Below are 18,825 nucleotides of genomic sequence, written 5' to 3' on the forward strand. Positions count from 1 at the left end.
GTATTGCTAGGTTTTGAAATGACTAAGTTAATGTGTATGACACATAACCTCATTTAGATGCTAATTTTCATAATAAAGTAATGATGTGAAGCTTATATCGAAAGGGTGATGAAGAGATCAGATGCTGGAGATAGAGTGGTGTGACTTCCGTGCAAAACCAAACCAAACCCCTCCAAATACACCAAGGCTTCAGGGTTTAAAGAAGCAAAGTCGTCATAAAAAACAACAGGGAGTGGGGTGTGGGGAGTGGGGTGTGGGGAGTGGAGTGTGGGGTGTGGGGTGTAGGGTGTGGGGAGTGGGGTGTGTGGTGTGGGGAGTGATGTGTGGGGTGTGGGGAGTGAGGTGTGGGGAGTGGGGTGTGGGGAGTGAGGTGTGGGGAGTGGGGTGTGGGGACTGGGGTGTGGGGTGTGGGGAGTGGGGTGTGGGGACTGGGGTGTGGGGTGTGGGGAGTGGAGTGTGGGGTGTGGGGTGTAGGGTGTGGGGAGTGGGGTGTGGGGTGTGTGGTGTGGGGAGTGATGTGTGGGGTGTGGGGAGTGAGGTGTGGGGAGTGGGGTGTGGGGAGTGGGGTGTGGGGAGTGGGGTGTGGGGTGTGGGGTGTGGGGAGTGGGGTGTGGGGTGTGTGGTGTGGGGAGTGATGTGTGGGGTGTGGGGAGTGAGGTGTGGGGAGTGGGGTGTGGGGAGTGGGGTGTGGGGTGTGTGGTGTGGGGTGTGGGGTGCGGGGTGTGGGGAGTGGGGTGTGGGGTGTGGGGAGTGGGGTGTGGGGTGTGGGGTGTGTGGTGTGGGGTGTGGGGTGCAGGGTGTGGGGAGTGGGGTGTGGGGTGTGGGGAGTGGGGTGTGGGGTGCAGGGTGTGGGGAGTGGGGTGTGGGGAGTGGAGTGTGGGGAGTGGGGAGTGGGGTGTGCAGAGTGGGGTGTGGGGAGTGGGGTGTGGGGTGTGCAGAGTGGGGTGTGGGGAGTGGGGTGTGGGGAGTGGGGTGTGGGGTGTGGGGAGTGGGGTGTGCGGAGTGGGGAGTGGGGTGTGGGGAGTGGGGTGTGGGGTGTGGGGAGTGGGGTGTGCAGAGTGGGGTGTGGGGAGTGGGGTGTGGGGTGTGGGGAGTGGGGTGTGGAGTGTGCGGAGTGGGGTGTGGGGTGTGGGGTGTGGGGTGTGGGGGGAGGCAGCTCATAAGTAGTGATGGATGATAGCACAGAATCACTTGCCTTCAAGGAGTTGTGTGAATCTGGGCAGTGCACACACCAGCAGAAACCAAAGTTACCCACCCCCAAAAAGTAAATGCCAGGACTGGAGAGTGCTTCAGTGGTTTAGAGCGATCTGCTCTTCTACAGGACCCCAGTTTGAAAACCAGCACCCACAAGGCAGCTCACAATCCTCTGTAACTCCAGTCCCAGGAAATCTGGAGTTCTCTTCTGGCCTCAGTGGATATTGAATGTGCATAGTTCATAGACATTAATGTATGCAAAACCCCACACACATAAAATAAAAAAGCAATCATCCTACAGACTGCACAAAAGTCAAGGGATAACAAGGAGTGGGGCTTCGTGAATGAATCCAGCACTTGGGAGACTGAGGCAGGAGGACTGAAAGTTTGAGAACAGCCATTTGTGGAGTTCCAGAACAATCTGGACTACAAAGCAAGACAGAAATCTTAAAAAACCAAACCAAACCAAAATAAGCCAAGCCAAGCAAACAAACAAACAGTTGACAACGGTACACCAATGCAACAACCAATCAAACGGAAACCCAGGACTTTCCTATTACCCTGGGCAACAGGGATGAAGGCTCATGATGACCAAGATAGAATCTCTTGTGCTCTCAGCAAACAGACTCTCATGATTGATTACATCTGACTTGGAATGGGGTAGAAAATAAGGCATTCCTTGTAGGTGATCACTGTAGATGCAAATTCAGGCTACCACATACAAAGTAAGTTTGCTGGACAGGGTGAGTGTATGAGATTGTGCATAGGAAATGAAGTCATTCAGGGTCTGGAGAAATGGCTCAGTCATTAAGGGCACAGAGGACCTCAGTCTGGTTCTCAGCACTGACTTGTTGGCTAACAGTAGTCTAAAACCCAAGTTCCAGAGGCTCTGACACCCTCTTCTGGCCTCTGTGGGCACAGACATACATGCTGCAACAAAAACAGCCATGCACATAAAATAAAATAAAAGTAAATTTAAAGTCATTTATTTATTTTCATTTTATGTGCATTGGTGTTTGATTACATGCATGTCTGTGTTAAGGTGTCAGATCTTGGAGTTACAGTTGTGAGCGAGAGTGAGCTAGAGAGATGGCTTGGTAGTTAAGAGCACTGGCTGCTCTTCCGGGGAACCTGAGGTTCAATTCCCAGCACCCAGGTAGCAGCTCACACCTGTCTGTGACTCCAGTTTCTGCTTTAGATCTCTGGCAGGTTGTGGTTCTCTCGGGACACTACTGGAGATTGGGGGGCGGGGAGTGGGTGGTCACAGGGCTGAGCCACCAAATTTGATCAAGAGGGAAAGGTAGAATGGAATGAAGAGAACTTGGCAGGATTGGTGGATCAGCGGTCTCATCAAGGTTGAGGAATTACAGCAAATGGGTTACTAGCACAAGGATATGAGAGTGTCGGTGTCAGTTTGTGGAGTAGAGACTTTCATAGTCCCCTGAGAGTGATTAGTTCTAGTGAGAAGTTGTTAGAAAAGGAAAAGAACTGAGGCGTCAAGGTACTGAATAGGATCTCAGCATGGTTGTTAAATTCATGCGTTATGTTCAAAAACAGTGCAAGGAGCAGGAAAAGGTGAGGCAAAGACTGCATTGATTGGGAAGGTCGGATGACGGCAGTCAACATGAGTGGGGAAATATATATGAATAGAACGAGCTTTTAAGGTGCAGAGATCTTTGCAGGATGGAGACAGGAAAACATTAGGAAGTTCAAGATCATGTCTAGGAACCCTACAACTCCATCGTTTTGACCAATCTTCCATTCCAATTGCCAAGTGAACCATATCAAACCAAACCAAGGGAAGCCTTTTCCATTTGGTAATTACAGGCCTTACCACCAGGGGGCACTACCAACACTGGAAAAAAGATCTCCAAGGGATTCTCAGGAGGCCAGGAAAGTGTTTCAGCCTGAGCTCGGAGGACCCCTAGGGCTCTTCTGATGCATTACCAGGAGTTTAACAATCCCAGGGCACATCTGCATTTGTAGTTTTCTTAGTGCATGTAAATAATACTCAGTTTTGTTTTCAGACAGGACTTTGATCCCCATAGCGTAGGCTGATGATCTGGATCTCACTATGTAGCCAAGCCTGACCTGGAACTTGTAGTGATCCTCCTGCCTCAGCCTCCTAAGTATTGGTGTGAGATACTATGTCTGGTAAGCCGTAAAACGACAAGAACCCCCCCCCCCACATTTCTAAATTCCTTTAAAGAAGTTCCCACATCAATAGGAGATTTTAGTTGTGTGTTTTAGCAGCAGACAGAAACCAATAGTGCTGTTACTGTCATGTGGGACCTCCTGATGTTTTCCCTAGGTAAAAAGGGGTCTTTATAACTGAGTGCTTTGAGAGTCGAATGGTAACACCCATAGATTAAAAACTGCTCCTGAGTCACCTTTTGTAATCATGACATTGTATCACTGGGGAGGGAAAATGTAGGCTGGAGTCTGAGCTATAGTGATGTCATGATCAATGTTGAAGTGCTTGTGACACACCAGAAATTGTTCAAAACATCACACATAAATGTCTGAAGTCTCTCTTACAGTCTTTCGAGGCTGCAATGATCGTTGTTCCTACTTGACAGATAAGGTCAAGAGAAATTATTAGGTCACTGGGGCAAAGATACATAGATACTAGTGATGTGGTGGGGGTGGATTTGGATTTATCAGGTCTTATCCGGAATAGTTCGGATTGTGCCATAAGAACAACCATGGAGGGCTGGAGAGGCAGCTCAGCTGTTGAGAACACTTACTGCTCTTTCAAAGGATCCAGGTTCAGTTCTCAGTACCCACATGGACACTCACAACCATTGAGGGTTCCAACATCCCCTTGTAGACTTTACAGGCACTGTGACGCACAAACACACACGCAAGGAAAACATTCATACACATAAAAGTGGAAAGGAGCAAACATTCTGGGCAACTCAGAGATGTCATCCATTCTGTGTGGGTGGACAGGAGGGTTCGGTTTATTGTGTTAATTCCCAGTTCCAAGCGGTCATACCTTTCTTGTTGATGTGTATTTTCACCATCATAGCCATGGTTCACTGTTACCAAGGCAGAAGAGCTGGAAACCCTGAGAATGAATGAATGCTTCGTTTGGAAAATGATGCATGCCACGTCTCAAATTTCATTGGCTGAGTCAGCCACAAGCCACTCTCAACTTCAAGAGGGCAAGGAGATGTGCTTCTAAAATAAGCCTAGAAGCAAGTGAACCAGACTGCCATTGACAGTTCTGCTCGGAGATCCTGAGTAAAACCTGTCACCTCTTAGCCTCAGTTTCCCCTTCTTTGAATGATATTTTTACAAGAATTCCTCATTGCAAGTAGAAATAGGTAGGTTTGTTACGGTTTCTAGGAGGCAGAATGACTGCATTCAACAAGAGCTTTCATCAGCTGAGAATCTTGGCTGTACTTAAAGGCAGCTTGATAGCTGTCCTTACAGGATGTCAGTGGAACAGTGTTTGTTCAGACAAAAATACCTGCCAGCCTCTTTATCACAAGTGCAGATGTGAGGACCTGAACAGCTTTTCTTCTGTGAATACAACCCTAGACCTTGCTGGGAAGCACAGTCTGTATCGGACAGTTGTCCAGCTCCTGGGAAAGCTGGAGAGTTTGTGCTGGTCTCCTTCCTCCAAGTTCTCTAACCCTTTTGGATATAGTCACTTTCAAGCTAGAGGAACCCGAGGATGTCTGTTGTGACTCAGAGATGAGCTAAGCCACAGAAAACACTCCTTTGCTAACCACAAGTGCTAAGGGTGGCACAGGAAAAATAAACAAGCCAACAACCCCCAGACTGTGTTTGTGTGTGAGGGAGAGCCTGCATGCACTTGGAGGCCAGAAGTCAACTTCTGGGTAACTCCCTTAACTAGTCTTCATTTTTTTTTTTTTTTTTTTTTTTTTTTAAGGAGACTATTCCAGTTTTTGAGGCAAGGTCTCTCACTGACTCGTGATTAGCGCTCACAGCCAGGCAGACTAGTCAGTAAAATGGAGAGTTCTCTTCTCCAGTCTGGGATTACCGTGGCGGCCCTGGTGGCCATCTTTTTCCTTTCATGCTGGGAAACTCAGGTCTTCATGCTTTGTACCAAGCATATTTATGGACTATCTCATCTCCCCAGTACTCCCTCCCTGCAAAAGAAGGCATTTCTCAACATGGCTAAACTCCATTTTGATGGCGCCTTTCTTATGGGTCATTTGACTCTTCCTAATCTCTGATACACTAGGCTGAACTGTGAACTGAGTGGAAACCTACGTCTACCAAAGGTTTTGCCCATTTCTGGACACACTGTGACTTCCTTGTAGAATTGGACCTATGGCCCTGCATAGACTACTTAACTTCAGGTCCTCAGAGCTTGTGAAGCTAAATTAGGCCAAAGAGGGGTGGGGGTGGGGAGGGCACAGGTAGGGAGGAAAGGAGGACACTTGAAGGCTGAGGGAACAGATGTCCGTGCCGGAAAGCACAGCGATTGTAACACTGCCTGCGAGGGAAAAACACACGAGGCAGGGAGGTTGTGGCCAGATACCTTTAGCGGTCTCTGGTCAAAGTCCAGAAGGAAGAGCAGATTTTTTTGATAGGGGACAATAACAGGAAGCTTACAAACGGGGTCTAGTGTATCCATTTCTGAAGCTTAGTGTGGTAATGGCACCAAAGGCAGGATGGGTGGGGGAGAGACATTGTTTTCTCAATGCTTCCTCTAATTTATGGGCGCTAGGACTCCACAGAATAGATGACTGTACTCTGCCTGCCCTCCTCCCCCGTGGGAGCGGGAGCGGGTGGAGTCCCCGCCTCGCCCCATCACGTGGCCAGAAGCGCCCTTTGCACGTGACCTCCCTTTCGCTAGGCCAATCAGTCTCTGCAGGGGCGGAGACTTCGGGCGAGGGCCTCTTCTCGCGAGCCTTGCCGCCGGCGCTCCTGGACCGCCCACGGCCGCCAGCGGAGGTCTCGCGAGGCTTGGACGCTGCGGCGGTAGGAGGAGGACGGGGAAGGACGGAGCTCGGCCGCTGCTGCCTCCCTCGTTCACTCCCTCGCGCTCTCGCCCGCCCCCTCCCTCCCTCCCCTCCCTTCCCCGGCCCCGGCCCCGGCCCATTCGCTGCTCGCTCTCCGGCTAGGGAGGATGTCGGGCTCGTCGCTCCCCGGCGCCCTGGCCCTCTCGCTCTTGCTGGTCTCTGGCTCGCTCCTCCCAGGGCCAGGCGCTGCTCAGAACGGTAAGCCGAGGGGCCGGGGGCGGGTCGGGCGGGGGCGCCCGGCTCCGGCAACCAGAGGGGCCGGGCCCAGGCCTGAGGGGGATGCTGGAGCCGGCAGCAGGCGGTCCGGCTGAGGCGAGGAAGTGCTTCGTTGAGAGGTGGAGGCGTCGCTTTGGTGCGAGCCCGGGGCTCTGTAGACAGGTCCGCGGCGTGGGGCTCTTCGCGCACCGGGAGCTGGAGTAGCGGGGGCGGCTCTGGAGAAAGCGGCGGGAGACAGGCGTTCGAGTTCGAGCTGGCGGAGGGGTGGTGTCGGAGAGAGAACCCGGCTCCGCTGGCGCTGACACCCGGGATTCTACTGGGACCCTGGAATCCGGGTGACATTCTGCAAAATGGGAGGAGGGGGAAAGCTGGGATCAAAGGATCCCGTAGAATACCTAGGGGCAGACGTCTGCTTGAGTCTTTTAAGGAGAGGGGTTAGTAAGAGATTCGGGGAACCTTGGATTTGGGGGTAGAGGAAAGGTGGGCGGAAAGATGATGGAGTGGGTTGACTGCAGTAGGGGGACCTGGAAAAGAGAAGCAGCAGTATCTCCAAACGAGCTGGGGGAAGAGGGCTGGGATTTGCCAAAGAGGGTGGAGTGCTGGGCATTCTAGGGTAGCGGTTGGGAAAGCAAAAGGGAGTTTCTAAATAAGGAGAGGAAAATGAGCAGAGGATGCGGGGAAAGCTTTAAAACCGAGGTAGAGGAAATATCAGGGAAGTTAAGGGTGCCTGGGTATAGTGGTGGAAGTGGGGGAAGACAAAAAATAAGGGAAGAGAGTAAAAATGCAGGAAGTCGGGGGTGTAATGTTTGTAGCGCGGCAGATACATTAGGGAGGGGACGAATTGTGGCTACTGCTGTATGGTGTTAGTTCGGCCTTTGGGGAGGGCTGGGATACAGCCACATCTGCAGTGGTGGGATTGAGGAGAGTGAGAGATGGTGGCAGGAAGATGGAGGAAGTGGGCTTTTAGAACTGAAAGTTTCAAGACTGCAAAGATATTATTTCTGAGGAATATGAATATGGCCTCTGGGGTATGTTTAAGTTACAGTGGAAGTGAGAGAATTGGGTTTTGAACTGAAGCTTTTTTAGAGAAGATGAAAGGTAATAGGCTTGGGGGAGCTAAACAGGACAGATTCTGCTGGACAGCATTGTTACAGTCCGTTGTTGAACCGATCATTCAGGTACAAACCTAAAAGGATAATGAATCTAATTCAGCTATTGTGGAAACAACTATTAGTAGGCTTAAAGATTTTTTTTTTAAACATGAAAAAATGTATGAGAAGTTGGTTAGGGATAGGGAGCCTTACGTTAATTTTAATCTTGGATTTTCTTTGTTGTTATGCTAAAACAATTAAAATTGTGCTTGTCTGAAATTGAAATGGCTTACATTAAAACAAAATCAGTCAGAGCCAGTGGAGTTCAGTATTCTGAAGACAAACTGAGCTTAAAATGATAAAGGTTACAGTGAAAATGTATCACATTTGGTATTGAAAAAAAGTCACTTTAAGTATTAAATTCCACAACGGAATTGTATACCCTATAGCTTTATTACTGCATGAGTCAGAAAGGAAACGTTTGTTTCTTACACTTACATCCTCTTTCCTTTAAGTATGAAGCTATGGAAGGGAAAGGATAAAGTTAGTCTGATTTGCACCATCTGTGCTTGTTTTATCTATCTATCTATCTATCTATCTATCTATCTATCTATCTATCTCTCTATCATCTATCATAGGTGTGATAACAATGTGAGTTTAATTTTGATTTCAGTTATTTGTGGAAATAGCATAGTTTTATTTTGCACTATAGATGAGAGATTCTTGATTGTATATATTTAATCTCTGTTGGCATAAGTTCTTGATGATTTATAATATGGTAAATTGTAGTTTCTTAGCAACTAAGGCAAGGGTTTTGGATAGGACTACAAAGACTCATCTGCTCTTAGTTCTATGTTCTAAATATGTTCTAAGTATAGACTAGTACAGCCTTTCCTTTGAAATGAGCTTGGACTTAGTCACGTGACAGGGCTAGTAAAGTGATGATGAAACTATAGTTGAACTAAATGAGTGTAAATTGAACTCAAGGAAGAAATGGTTACTTCTGAGTTTATATGGTTAGGGATGCAATGTGTCTCCGTGATAATATTTATGCTTTCTGTTAATTATAGTTCCATAATAGCCTGATTTTGTGTCCTCAAGGCTTTTTACTTTCTTATACAGTAATTCAGAAAAAGATACCATGTTCCATGTAATGTTTAAATGTTAGACATACTGATTATAAAAACAGTGCTTTGGAAAATCAGTAGTAGAGTCACTTTATGGATTGAAAATGTGGCAATTTAGATTAGGCATGTAGAAGTTTTTGAAGAGGCTTCTGTTTTCTTTATTCCTTAAGAGAAGAATTTGGTATCTACAGCATCTCTTTTAACTCCAAAAGGAATCTGACCCTTACCTTAAGGATTCTAGTATATTTTATTTTCCATAAAAATATTCAGACTTGTAAGGTCCTAGTTTCATTTAAAATCCTAATTTGGTTTGTATATATCACCCACTGGCAATTCAAAGTTTTTAAGATAATCAAAGGTTTTAGGTTAAAATTGAACATTAAACCAAGCAGTATAATGTGATCTAGAGCACAGGCTTTGGACACTGATAGAACTGATGTTTTATTGTTTTTTTTTTTGTGTGTGTGTGTGTGTGTGTGAGTGTATGAAGAATGAGTGTGTGTGGGGGTACTAGGGCTCAAACCTTTGAACATATTAGGCAAGCACACTACTGTTGAGCTTTAACTTCCCAAGAACTGGATTTGAATTCTAATTCTCTACCTACAGCTAAGTGACCTTGAGTAGTAAGGCAAGTTTGATCTGTGAGATGGGGATTACAGTGTTAATCACGGAGGGATGATGTAAGGATTAAGTGAGGTAATGAGTCCAGTTGGGTTTCATGTTGATAATGCAAGTCTCAGTGTTAGCCATGACTATTATCCTTAAAAAGTAGCACGATTGCTTTTCTTTTTATGTATATTAAACACTTATTAAGGCTTCTGTCATCATAAATACAAGTAAATAGGTCATTTGAAGGTCTCTGAGAGATTTGAGCCAACCATGTTGCTGCAGTTGAAATTCTAGTGAGAAAGTTCATATTCTATTTGATTGTCTGGGAGATTTCATGGCATTCTTTTCTCTTGACCATGCACACAAATGAGTACATTTTCATAAGGGTTTGGTGTTGCTTTTTTATAGAATACCATTGTTGTAAGAGAAGTAGAATGTAGTACCTGGAAGATGTTCAAGAGTTTCACAGGTGTTGACTGAATGGATGAATGTGGGATGGAATGTAAAAATGGAGTGTGTTCATCCTGAAATTTATAAAATTAGATAATATTGTAAGGGCAAATAGAGAATCTAATGTTCACAGCTGCATTTGAAGAAACCATTTTGCTTAGGCTCTAGATAGCTGTGAACATTATGCTCAAAACAATGCCAGTATCTGCGCTAAGTGATTCATGAATCTTTTTGTCAAGTGCTTGTTTGCTTCAGTTGTTTGGCAGTTTGCTTTAGATTGTCTTCCTACTTAGAGTGAACTAAAATGAATATCGGAAAAATAAAATCTTATCAGTGATAGCCATGGCACCCATGTATGACAAAAGGGTAAGCAACAGATTTAAATAAACATAATTAAAATGTTATTTGACCAGAATAAGGAACCTAGCTTTGAATAAAGCCTTTCCTCAGTAGATTGTATGTCTTTAATCTCTTCACACACATTTGTCAGGGGTCTAATAGGAAAGGCCGTCTGACTATAATAGGACTTGTTTCTTGGCTTGTTTTATAATTACTGAGTCCATGTTAGACAACTTTGTGTGCGTGCCGTGTGTGTGTGTGTGTGTGTGTGTGTGTGTGTGTCTGTGTGTGTGTGTCTGTGTGTTTCTGTGTGTGTGTGTGTGTGCGCGCAAGCGCACATGCAAACACAGCTTAACCTATGAGTATGCCAAAGTTTAACAGAAAATGAAAGAAAAAATACAAATGTGTTCCACAGTTAGTTTACTTGCTACAAATTAAGATTTGATTTCATTATAGATCTGACTTCCCATGAGTTATATTTTCTTGAGAAATTAGACTATTACAAGAAGTTTTTTGCTTTTTCAATATGGTTTTGCTGTAAAACATTTCCTTGTAGGCTCTAAGGCAGTGGCTTGTGGACTGCAACCGATCAAACAACCCCTTTCCCAGGGTAGTCACATATTGGATATTTATATTATGATTCATAACAACAAAATTACAATTATGAAGTAGCAACAAAAATAAGGTTATGGTTGGGGGTCACCACAACATGAAGAACTGTATTAAAGGGTCACAGCATTAGGAAGGTTGAGAACCACTGCTCCAAGGTAACATATTACTTTTCTATCACTTTAATTTTATTAAAAATATTTTTTCAGACTGAGATTAAATTTAGGGCTACTCAGATGTTAGGCAAATGTTCTACCATTGAGCTATATCCTCAACCTTTTGATCTTATTTGTTATTTAAAAATTTCTTACGCTTATTTACCTATGTGTATATGTTTCTGTGCATATGTGAATGGGTGTTCATTTCTTGGTACATCAGTGCAAGTCAAAGGCAAACCTCACAGTTTGGTATCTTCTATCATGTAGATTTTGGGAATTGAAGCCAGGTTGTCAGGCCTGGTAATTGGGTGGCAAAGCTGACCACCCGTGACTCTGTGAGTTTGTATGTTTTTAATTAAAGTGTCTTTGGAATTCAGAACTATGAAAATGTTTCCCCTTATGTTTTATTTATTTTATTTTTTTGAGACAGGTTTTTGCTGGGCAGCACCTTACTTTGAACTTAGTTCAAAGACTAGTTTTTGTGCTTTGGGAAGGAGATAGGATGCTGTTATCCGTTAAAATGAACTATATGGAAAAATGAGTGACCGTGTTTAATACCATACAGAAGGTATTCAGTTAAAGTTTGATAATAAAATTACACAGAGAAGCTTTAGAAAATGGGTTTTATGAAATAATTTCTGATGTTTAACTCATTCTGTCGTAACTCATTGTTTACAACAAGAGCACAATATGGACAGGATCAAACAAAATGAATGCGGTTTTGAGAGAAAGGGAAAGCCAGAAGGTTGTAGTAGGTCAAGGAGAAAAGCTGGATGCTTGAATAAGAAATGAATGGATCTTCATTTAAGAAACATCTGGAGGGATAGAAACTGCTAGAAAGAATAGTAGGATGGGGCAAGAGAAATGACTTTCAGTGGTTAAGAGCACATACTGTTCTTCCAGAGGATGAAGGTAGCTTGTGACTCCAGCTCCAGGGGTTCCAAAGATCTTTGGTTTCCATGGGCACTTGTATTTGTGTGCATGTACACATATAGACACATAACTAAAAACAATAAGAATATATCTTTAAAAAATAGTAGAGACATTTAAATAAATTGACAAATCAGAATTGTAAAAGCGGTGCAAAAGCACTTCCTGTGAACAACTTGACTTTGATAATGACTGAACAAAAACATTTTACATAAATGGACAAATGACATTGGTAATGTAGAGTTTAATTTTAATATTAGACAATACATTTTAAAACTCACTTGTGAGACCTTTGAAGACTTTTTTTTCAATTCTTTTAAAGATTTATTTATTTTATGTATATGAGTATATGTAGCTGTCTCCAGACATACTAGAAGAAGGCATCAGATCCCATTACAGATGGTTGGTGCTGGGAATTGAACTCAGGACCTCTGGAAGAGCAGTCAGTGCTCTTAACCACTGAGCCCATCTCTCCAGCCCACACCACAGTTTTTATCACATTCAAGTGTTTCCTCTTATTCTAAAAATGATTAAACTTAAAGTACCTTAAGACCTTTCCTTGTAGAATGCTGACTAGGCCCAGTGCAGGAGAGTTACAAGTAAAACTGTAAGAATGCTGCTTGTTTGGGTTAATGTTATTGACTTGTCTTTCCTTCCCTGCCTTGCTTTTAGATGGGTGGGTTTGATATCTCAACTGTTTTCCAGTTCCAAAAATGACTTAGTTCTTAGACCCAATGTAGGCTCTGCCTCCAATGGGTCTTTATAAGCTTCTATTTTTATAAGCTCTTAGAAACCTACCTACGGGATGATGATAAAATTAAAACATGTACTGTTTTGAAATTTGACTTTCTCTGAGTATACTTCAAACAGTACTTGCAGTTTCTTGTTTTAAGGAAGACAGAACAATAACTGTTTTATAGAGATTGCAGCTCAGTTCAGAAATTGCCAGAGTAAATTAAAAATTAAGAAACGAACATTCTTGCCAGGTAGATATTTGTATTCCTTTCTATTGGTTAATGAAGAGACAATGAAATAACACTTAACTAATATTACTTTTTAAATGTTATCCTTTGAGGAAATCTGTTTCTGTATATGACTTATTTTAACTATGTTTCTAAAATAGACCCCAAATCTCTTTATTGTAGGTAAAGAAGGCAGCCCAAATATTATCTGAATTAAATCTGAGAAGTTAATAGCCTCTAGAAACAACACATAAAATAAAAAAAGTGCATGCACACATGTATACATGTATAATGTGCGATATGGGAACTCAATATGCCTCAGTGTATGTTTTGAGGTCAGAGGACAACTTGTAGGAATTGATTTCTCTCTTTTCACCAAGTGGGTTCCCAGGATTGAATTCAGGTCATCAAGCTTGGCACAAGTACCTTTACACACTAAGACATCTTGCCTGCCCAAACTAAACCACAGTTTATCAGCTTACTTATCATGCTTGTTGTATCCATTTCTTCTTTCCCATTTTTGTTAGAATTGTAAACATACAGCAAATAAACTACATGTGGTGGCATATACTTGTAACCTCAGAGATGGGAAATGGAGGTAGGAACGTCATTCTTGGTTACATAACAAATTGGAGACCAGCTTGGGTTCAAAAGAACAAAATCAACCCAACCAATAAACCAAAACCTAAAGCGATCATGTAGCCTCCTGTATACTAATCATCTAGTTTCAGTAGTTGTCACCTACATCTTTGTTGTTTATTAACTGAAAATAACCTAAAAATATATTATAAACTAGAATTTTTCATGATCTAAAGTACAATGTGAAGGATTTAATTGTAGTACAACAATGTATTTGGTTCACAAGATGCTGAAGTAACTTTAAGATTATAAGAATTACTGTTGGCAGACAGGTTGGTATGTTTGTAATCCCAGAACCAGGAGGTTGAAACAGGAAGGAAAAGAGTTTGAGACTAGCCTAGGCTATACAGCAAGATGCTTTCTTCAAAGAGTGTGTGTGTGTGTGTGTGTGTGTGTGTGTGTGTGTGTGTGTGTGTGTGTGTTTGACTCAGATGGAAGAATAGTTTATTAGGCCAATGAAATGGCTTGTTACCAAGCCTGGTGATCTTGAGTTCAATTTCCAGAACCAACCTCCTGCAAGCTGTTCTCTGACCTCCACATAATGTACACTGTAGCACAGTCTCCTCCCCCCAGTGCATGGACCCACGTAAGTAGTACAATAAAGCTCACAAGTATATTCACCATTAAATGTACTGTGAGAAAATTAGAGTGACCTCATCAGTTGATGTAAAGTTCATTATTGGGCTGTGACAGTTTGAAAATAGTCTTCTTAGGAGAAATAGTGACTGCTTGAATACTGTATTTTCTTGTATTCTTTCAGTACATCAAGATTCCTAATATATTTTAGAGTATAATAAAGGACAGATGTGAGTTGTTTTTAATGAATAATGTATTTATATATGTGCATATTACTTAAAAATTTATAAAGTTTCTAGGGCATTGACTACTAGATCTTAAACATTTTTTTCTAAAAATTTACAAAATTATAAATATAATCTCCATCTTTATAATAAAATAATGAACCCTTCCCAACATAGTAATAGAAGGGTAAACGATATTTATAGAAATTGTAGACTACATTTCTATTGTACCTTTAAAGAAAGAAAACTCGAGAGGGATTCTAAAAATATAGGATATGTGTGCTTTTCTTTCCTTTTAGGAATTCTCTTCTGAATTCCCTGAGGGAATTTTCTAGACTCAGTCTAAACTCAACAAATGTAGAAGTCCCTCTCCAAGGCTGTCTTTCCACCTTGAACACTTGCAGTGACTACTAGACAAGCAGTTCACTTATCATTGAGCAGCTCTGTTAGTAAGGTCGCTTGAATGGAGTTGAAGCCTCCCTCCTGGTAACTTTGTCCTTGGGCTCAGCTCTGTCCTACTAGGAGTGTTGGAAGAAAGGATGAACCCTCCATCCTCCATTACTACTTCTCTTTGCTGAAATGATTTCTAGGACTCAGTAGACATATTGTCTTTACATCTAATGAAATCCCAGCCATAAAGTATAATTTTTAACTTTAAATTTTAGTAGGTATGTAGAAAGGTAACCTGTATCGCTTGACATAAGTGAAACCATAACTGAAAACATTCAGGAGGTGGTTTGCGCTGCTGCAGGCTAACTAGGAAAGCTGTTGCCTTGCTTTGTGATAGTTTTTCCCACTTCCTCTAATGTGCACCTGAAGAGGGGAGATTCTGAAGTACTGTTCCAGAAAGTGTTGACCAGCACCAGTATCTGGAATAATTGCAGGAGTCACTTTATAGTTACACGTGCCTTCTGTGGGAAAAGCACTAGAACTGGCTCTGTTTCTCAGAAACAACTTGGGAAAATAGTGATGATAAGTGACTTTGAACAATCATTTAGTTCAGGAGATCCCTAAATGTAGCTGTAAATTTGGAGTTAATTTGGCTTCATATATTGAATCTTTTAGATCAGTGGTTCACAACTTGTGGGTCACATATCAGATATCCTACATATCAGATATTTATATTATAATTCATAACAGTAGCAAAATTATACTTTTGAAATAGCAATTAAGTAATTTTATGGTTTGAGGTCACTACAACACGAGGAACCTGTATTAAAGGATTGAAGCCCTAGGGAGGTTGAGAATCACTGTTTTAAATGAAATAAAAGTTTTTTTAATGCAAAAAAAAGAAAAAATATATTTTTAGGTATGGTGCTATTTTATAATTAATTAATTAATTTATTTTTGAGGCACCCCCCCCCCATATTGCAATGGCTTAGAACTTTTCGCCCTTCTTCCTCCTCACTTTTTACCCCTTTGCTGGAGTTACAGAAATATGCTGCCCCACTCAGCTTTGAGAGTTGTTTGCTTGTTTTGTTTTGTTTTCAGACAGCAAACGCAATGTTGTTGCGTAACCTAGGCAGGCCTCAAACATGGCAGTGATCCTTCTGCCTTAGCTTTCTGAATACTGATCACATGTATGTCCCTTTATAACTCTTTGTTTTTAAAGATCTTCTGTTTCTATTTTATGTGTATGTATATTTTACTTGCATGTATGTCTGTGTACCATATGTGTGCCTGGTACCCTCAGAGGTCAGAAGACGGAGTTCACTGGACCTGAAGTTACTTAAAGTTGTGAGCTGCTATATAGATGTTGGGGTGCTGTACAAGAGCAGGAAGTGCTCGTAACTGCTGAGCCATCATCTCAGATGTATGCCATCTTAGTTTCTAACAATCTGGTGATTTTCAAAAGGCATTTATCAGTACTGTCAGCATATACTGTTACAAGTATGATACTGGCAGAGTATAAGGTTTTTACCTTCCCTTATTTGAACCTGGGTCTGGGAGGATAGTGGTAAAGTGAAGCCACAATTGTAATGAAAACCTCTTTTCTTCTAATATGTTTAGTTGTCCTTAAATTAGGAATTGTAGTCCTTGTTCTCTAGCTCCTCTACCTTGTTAGTGATTGAGTGCAGACCTGGAAGCCTAGAAGCACTGCTATCTTCTGGGCTGTGTGCTCACTGGGCTGCTGCTGGGGGCAGGGGAGAGGGGAAAGGCATCCCAGTTTTCAGTGAAGAATCATCTTTTGTGAAAGGTCTTAAGTACAGGATAGTTTTCTTCATTTTGGGTGTTGCTACTTATAGGGGGCTTCGTTTTAGTAGGACATGTTAAGATATCCTTCCTTCTGTTGGCAACTGTCAATGAAATGCCTTTGAATGTATAATGTGAAGGAATGTGTCACATTTAACTTTATGTTTTTAAATTATACAAGTTTGACAAGTTTGGGCTCCATTACAGGGCAGAAGGAACAAAATAGCACAGCAGTTTCAGCATTGAAATTATATTCATTAATGCATTATCTCAAGTCTTTTACCAAGGGAGATGAGTGAATGTCCTTAATGCAAACCAGGAAACTGCTACCTGGAAAAGAGCAAGTACAAAGTGGTTTCAAATAGCTGGCGGTGAACTGTCATTGAATTACCCTCAGACAAACAACATAGTGGGCACATAATAAAAGACCGTAATAACATCGATACTGTTTTCTTATTAAGATTGAACTACAAATAATTAAGAATACCTTCTATCACATTTAGGAGAGAATGTGGATAATTCTACATTGATGGCAGTTTTAAGATTCAGGAGCTAAACTTAGGAAAAGGGAGCACTAGGGGGATGTGGTTGTCTATTAATACCTTCAAGGTAGCAGTGTAAATGAAGTAAGGGAATTAGGCAGTCTCCAAAGATGGATGGGCTGTATGAAAGAGCAAAGGCCTAGAGCTTGGGGAAGAAAAACAGAGGTTTAGCATTTGATGGTTTTTTAATGAAACTAGCAGAATAGAGTTATTTGCACTTATCATTGTCAGACTTGTCATAAGTAGGGCAAAGAACTGCTTGAAGGGGCAAAACAAAACAAAAATCTCTGTTGCAGGTAGTGATTGTTTTGGAGCTCAGTTAGAGAACAGTAAAAAATAAAAGCTGTGAATATGAAATGAAATGGGCTTTCCCCAAATTGTAAAGGGTCATAAATCATTGCTAGTTCTAAAGGTCTACATCGATAAGACATTTATTAGTGTGCAGGAACATTGGTAGTAAGTAAAACAGGATTTTGTTTAACTATAACATCTTCATAAGCAACTTTTTTTTTTCAGTTACCAAGAAACACAGTCTAAATTGTTGAGTGCACAGTAGCATAACCAGTTCACTGGACCACACTTGGGAGCTACTAAAATTTTCTTTGGCTGTTAGGAATTAGGTCTCTCTTTTGTGTGGTAAAAATGTGCTATTAGGAAAGCTCTACCACCTAAAAGGAGAACTCAATGCTTTTTTTTTTTTTAAGATTTTATTTATTTATTGTATATAAGTACACTGTAGCTGTCTTCAGACACACCAGAAGAGGGCATCAGATCTCATTACAGATGATTGTGAGCCACCATGTGGTTGCTGGGAATTGAACTCAGGACCTCTGGAAGAGCAGTCAGTGCTCTTAACCTCTGAGCCATCTCTCCAGCCCGAACTCAATGCTTTTATTAGTCAAAATTCTTCTGGGTTTTAGTTTTAAAAAAGCAGTAATTTTTTAAAACATGTATTTTAGGAGTAGGAGCTGGTGTTGTAACTGTGGTAGGGATAGGCATTTACTTGTTGGAATGGAGGATTGCCAGATAAAATGTTGGATGCCAAATTAGATACAATATTCAAAGAGACAGTGAAGAGATTGTATTAGCTAAAATGTGGTAAGCCTTTTTTCTTTTTTCAGGGGAGGGTCATGGATATGATCTCACTGTGTATCTCAGGCTAGCTTTGAACTTGGCGGGGGGTGGGAGGGTGTGCGTGCGTGCGTGCGTGCGTGCGTGCGTGCGTGCGTGTCCGTCCATGTGCCCTGTCTGTAGTCTCAGCAGTTGTAAGGTGCGAGCAGAAGGATTAGAAGATCAAGGCCATTCTCAGCTTACATGTATGGAGTTAGAGGTCAGCATGATCTACCTGGGACTCCTCAAAACAAAACAAAACAAAACCTATACAGAAAGCCTTCTAAAGTAGATTCATATGAGCTAAATTATGTTACACTGCATGCTTTGAGAAAATACAGCTTAGATATGTGGATTTATTTAGGTTACACTTTAGTTCTGTATGTTTTCTTTAGTTACCTTGTTTGACAATTGTTGTTAAATTCTGTGAAAACTAAAACTATTCTCATGAAGACAAACAGAAGACCTCATTGAGTTCTACCCATACTCTACTACTAATTCTGACTTTTGCTTACCTAAAATGCTTTATAATTTAGAACAGAATTGCCTGAATATGTGATAAGGCTGCTTCTGGGGCTGTGGGATCAAGGCCTGTCCTTTTTTGCATTTTGTTTAGAGGTTGGAACATGCTATATATTATTATCAACTTCGCAGAAAGAAATGTTTATGCAAACACTGCTGATCACATCCCTTTTCTTCTGATGAGTACAGAGTAATTTTTTCTTGCTGAAATATAACCATTTGATTTAAAAAATCAGAAGAGTTAGCTCTTGAAAGAATAGGGGTATAATCTCTTTGCATTAAAATCAACAGTCATTTCTGAGATGTTTTGTGGTGGTAGGCATTGAGACTAAGG

General features: G+C 42.0%; 1 protein-coding gene across 4 annotated transcripts in view; it reads left to right on the top strand.

Moving 5' to 3' along the window:
* The first annotated feature begins 6,133 nt into the window (after window positions 1-6,133).
* The window catches only part of Nptn (neuroplastin), a 66,311-nt gene continuing 53,619 nt past the window's right edge, over window positions 6,134-18,825 (top strand). For all 4 annotated transcript variants that reach the window (NM_001413347.1, NM_019380.3, NM_001413348.1 and 1 more), the window contains exon 1: window positions 6,134-6,392. In NM_001413347.1, coding sequence (NP_001400276.1) covers window positions 6,302-6,392 — 91 coding nt within the window. In that variant the 5' untranslated portion in view covers window positions 6,134-6,301. The remainder of the gene's footprint in view (window positions 6,393-18,825) is intronic.

This window comes from Rattus norvegicus, chromosome 8, assembly GCF_021556685.1.
Source record: "Rattus norvegicus strain SHRSP/BbbUtx chromosome 8, alternate assembly SHRSP_T2T, whole genome shotgun sequence".
Classification (NCBI taxonomy): domain Eukaryota; kingdom Metazoa; phylum Chordata; class Mammalia; order Rodentia; family Muridae; genus Rattus; species Rattus norvegicus.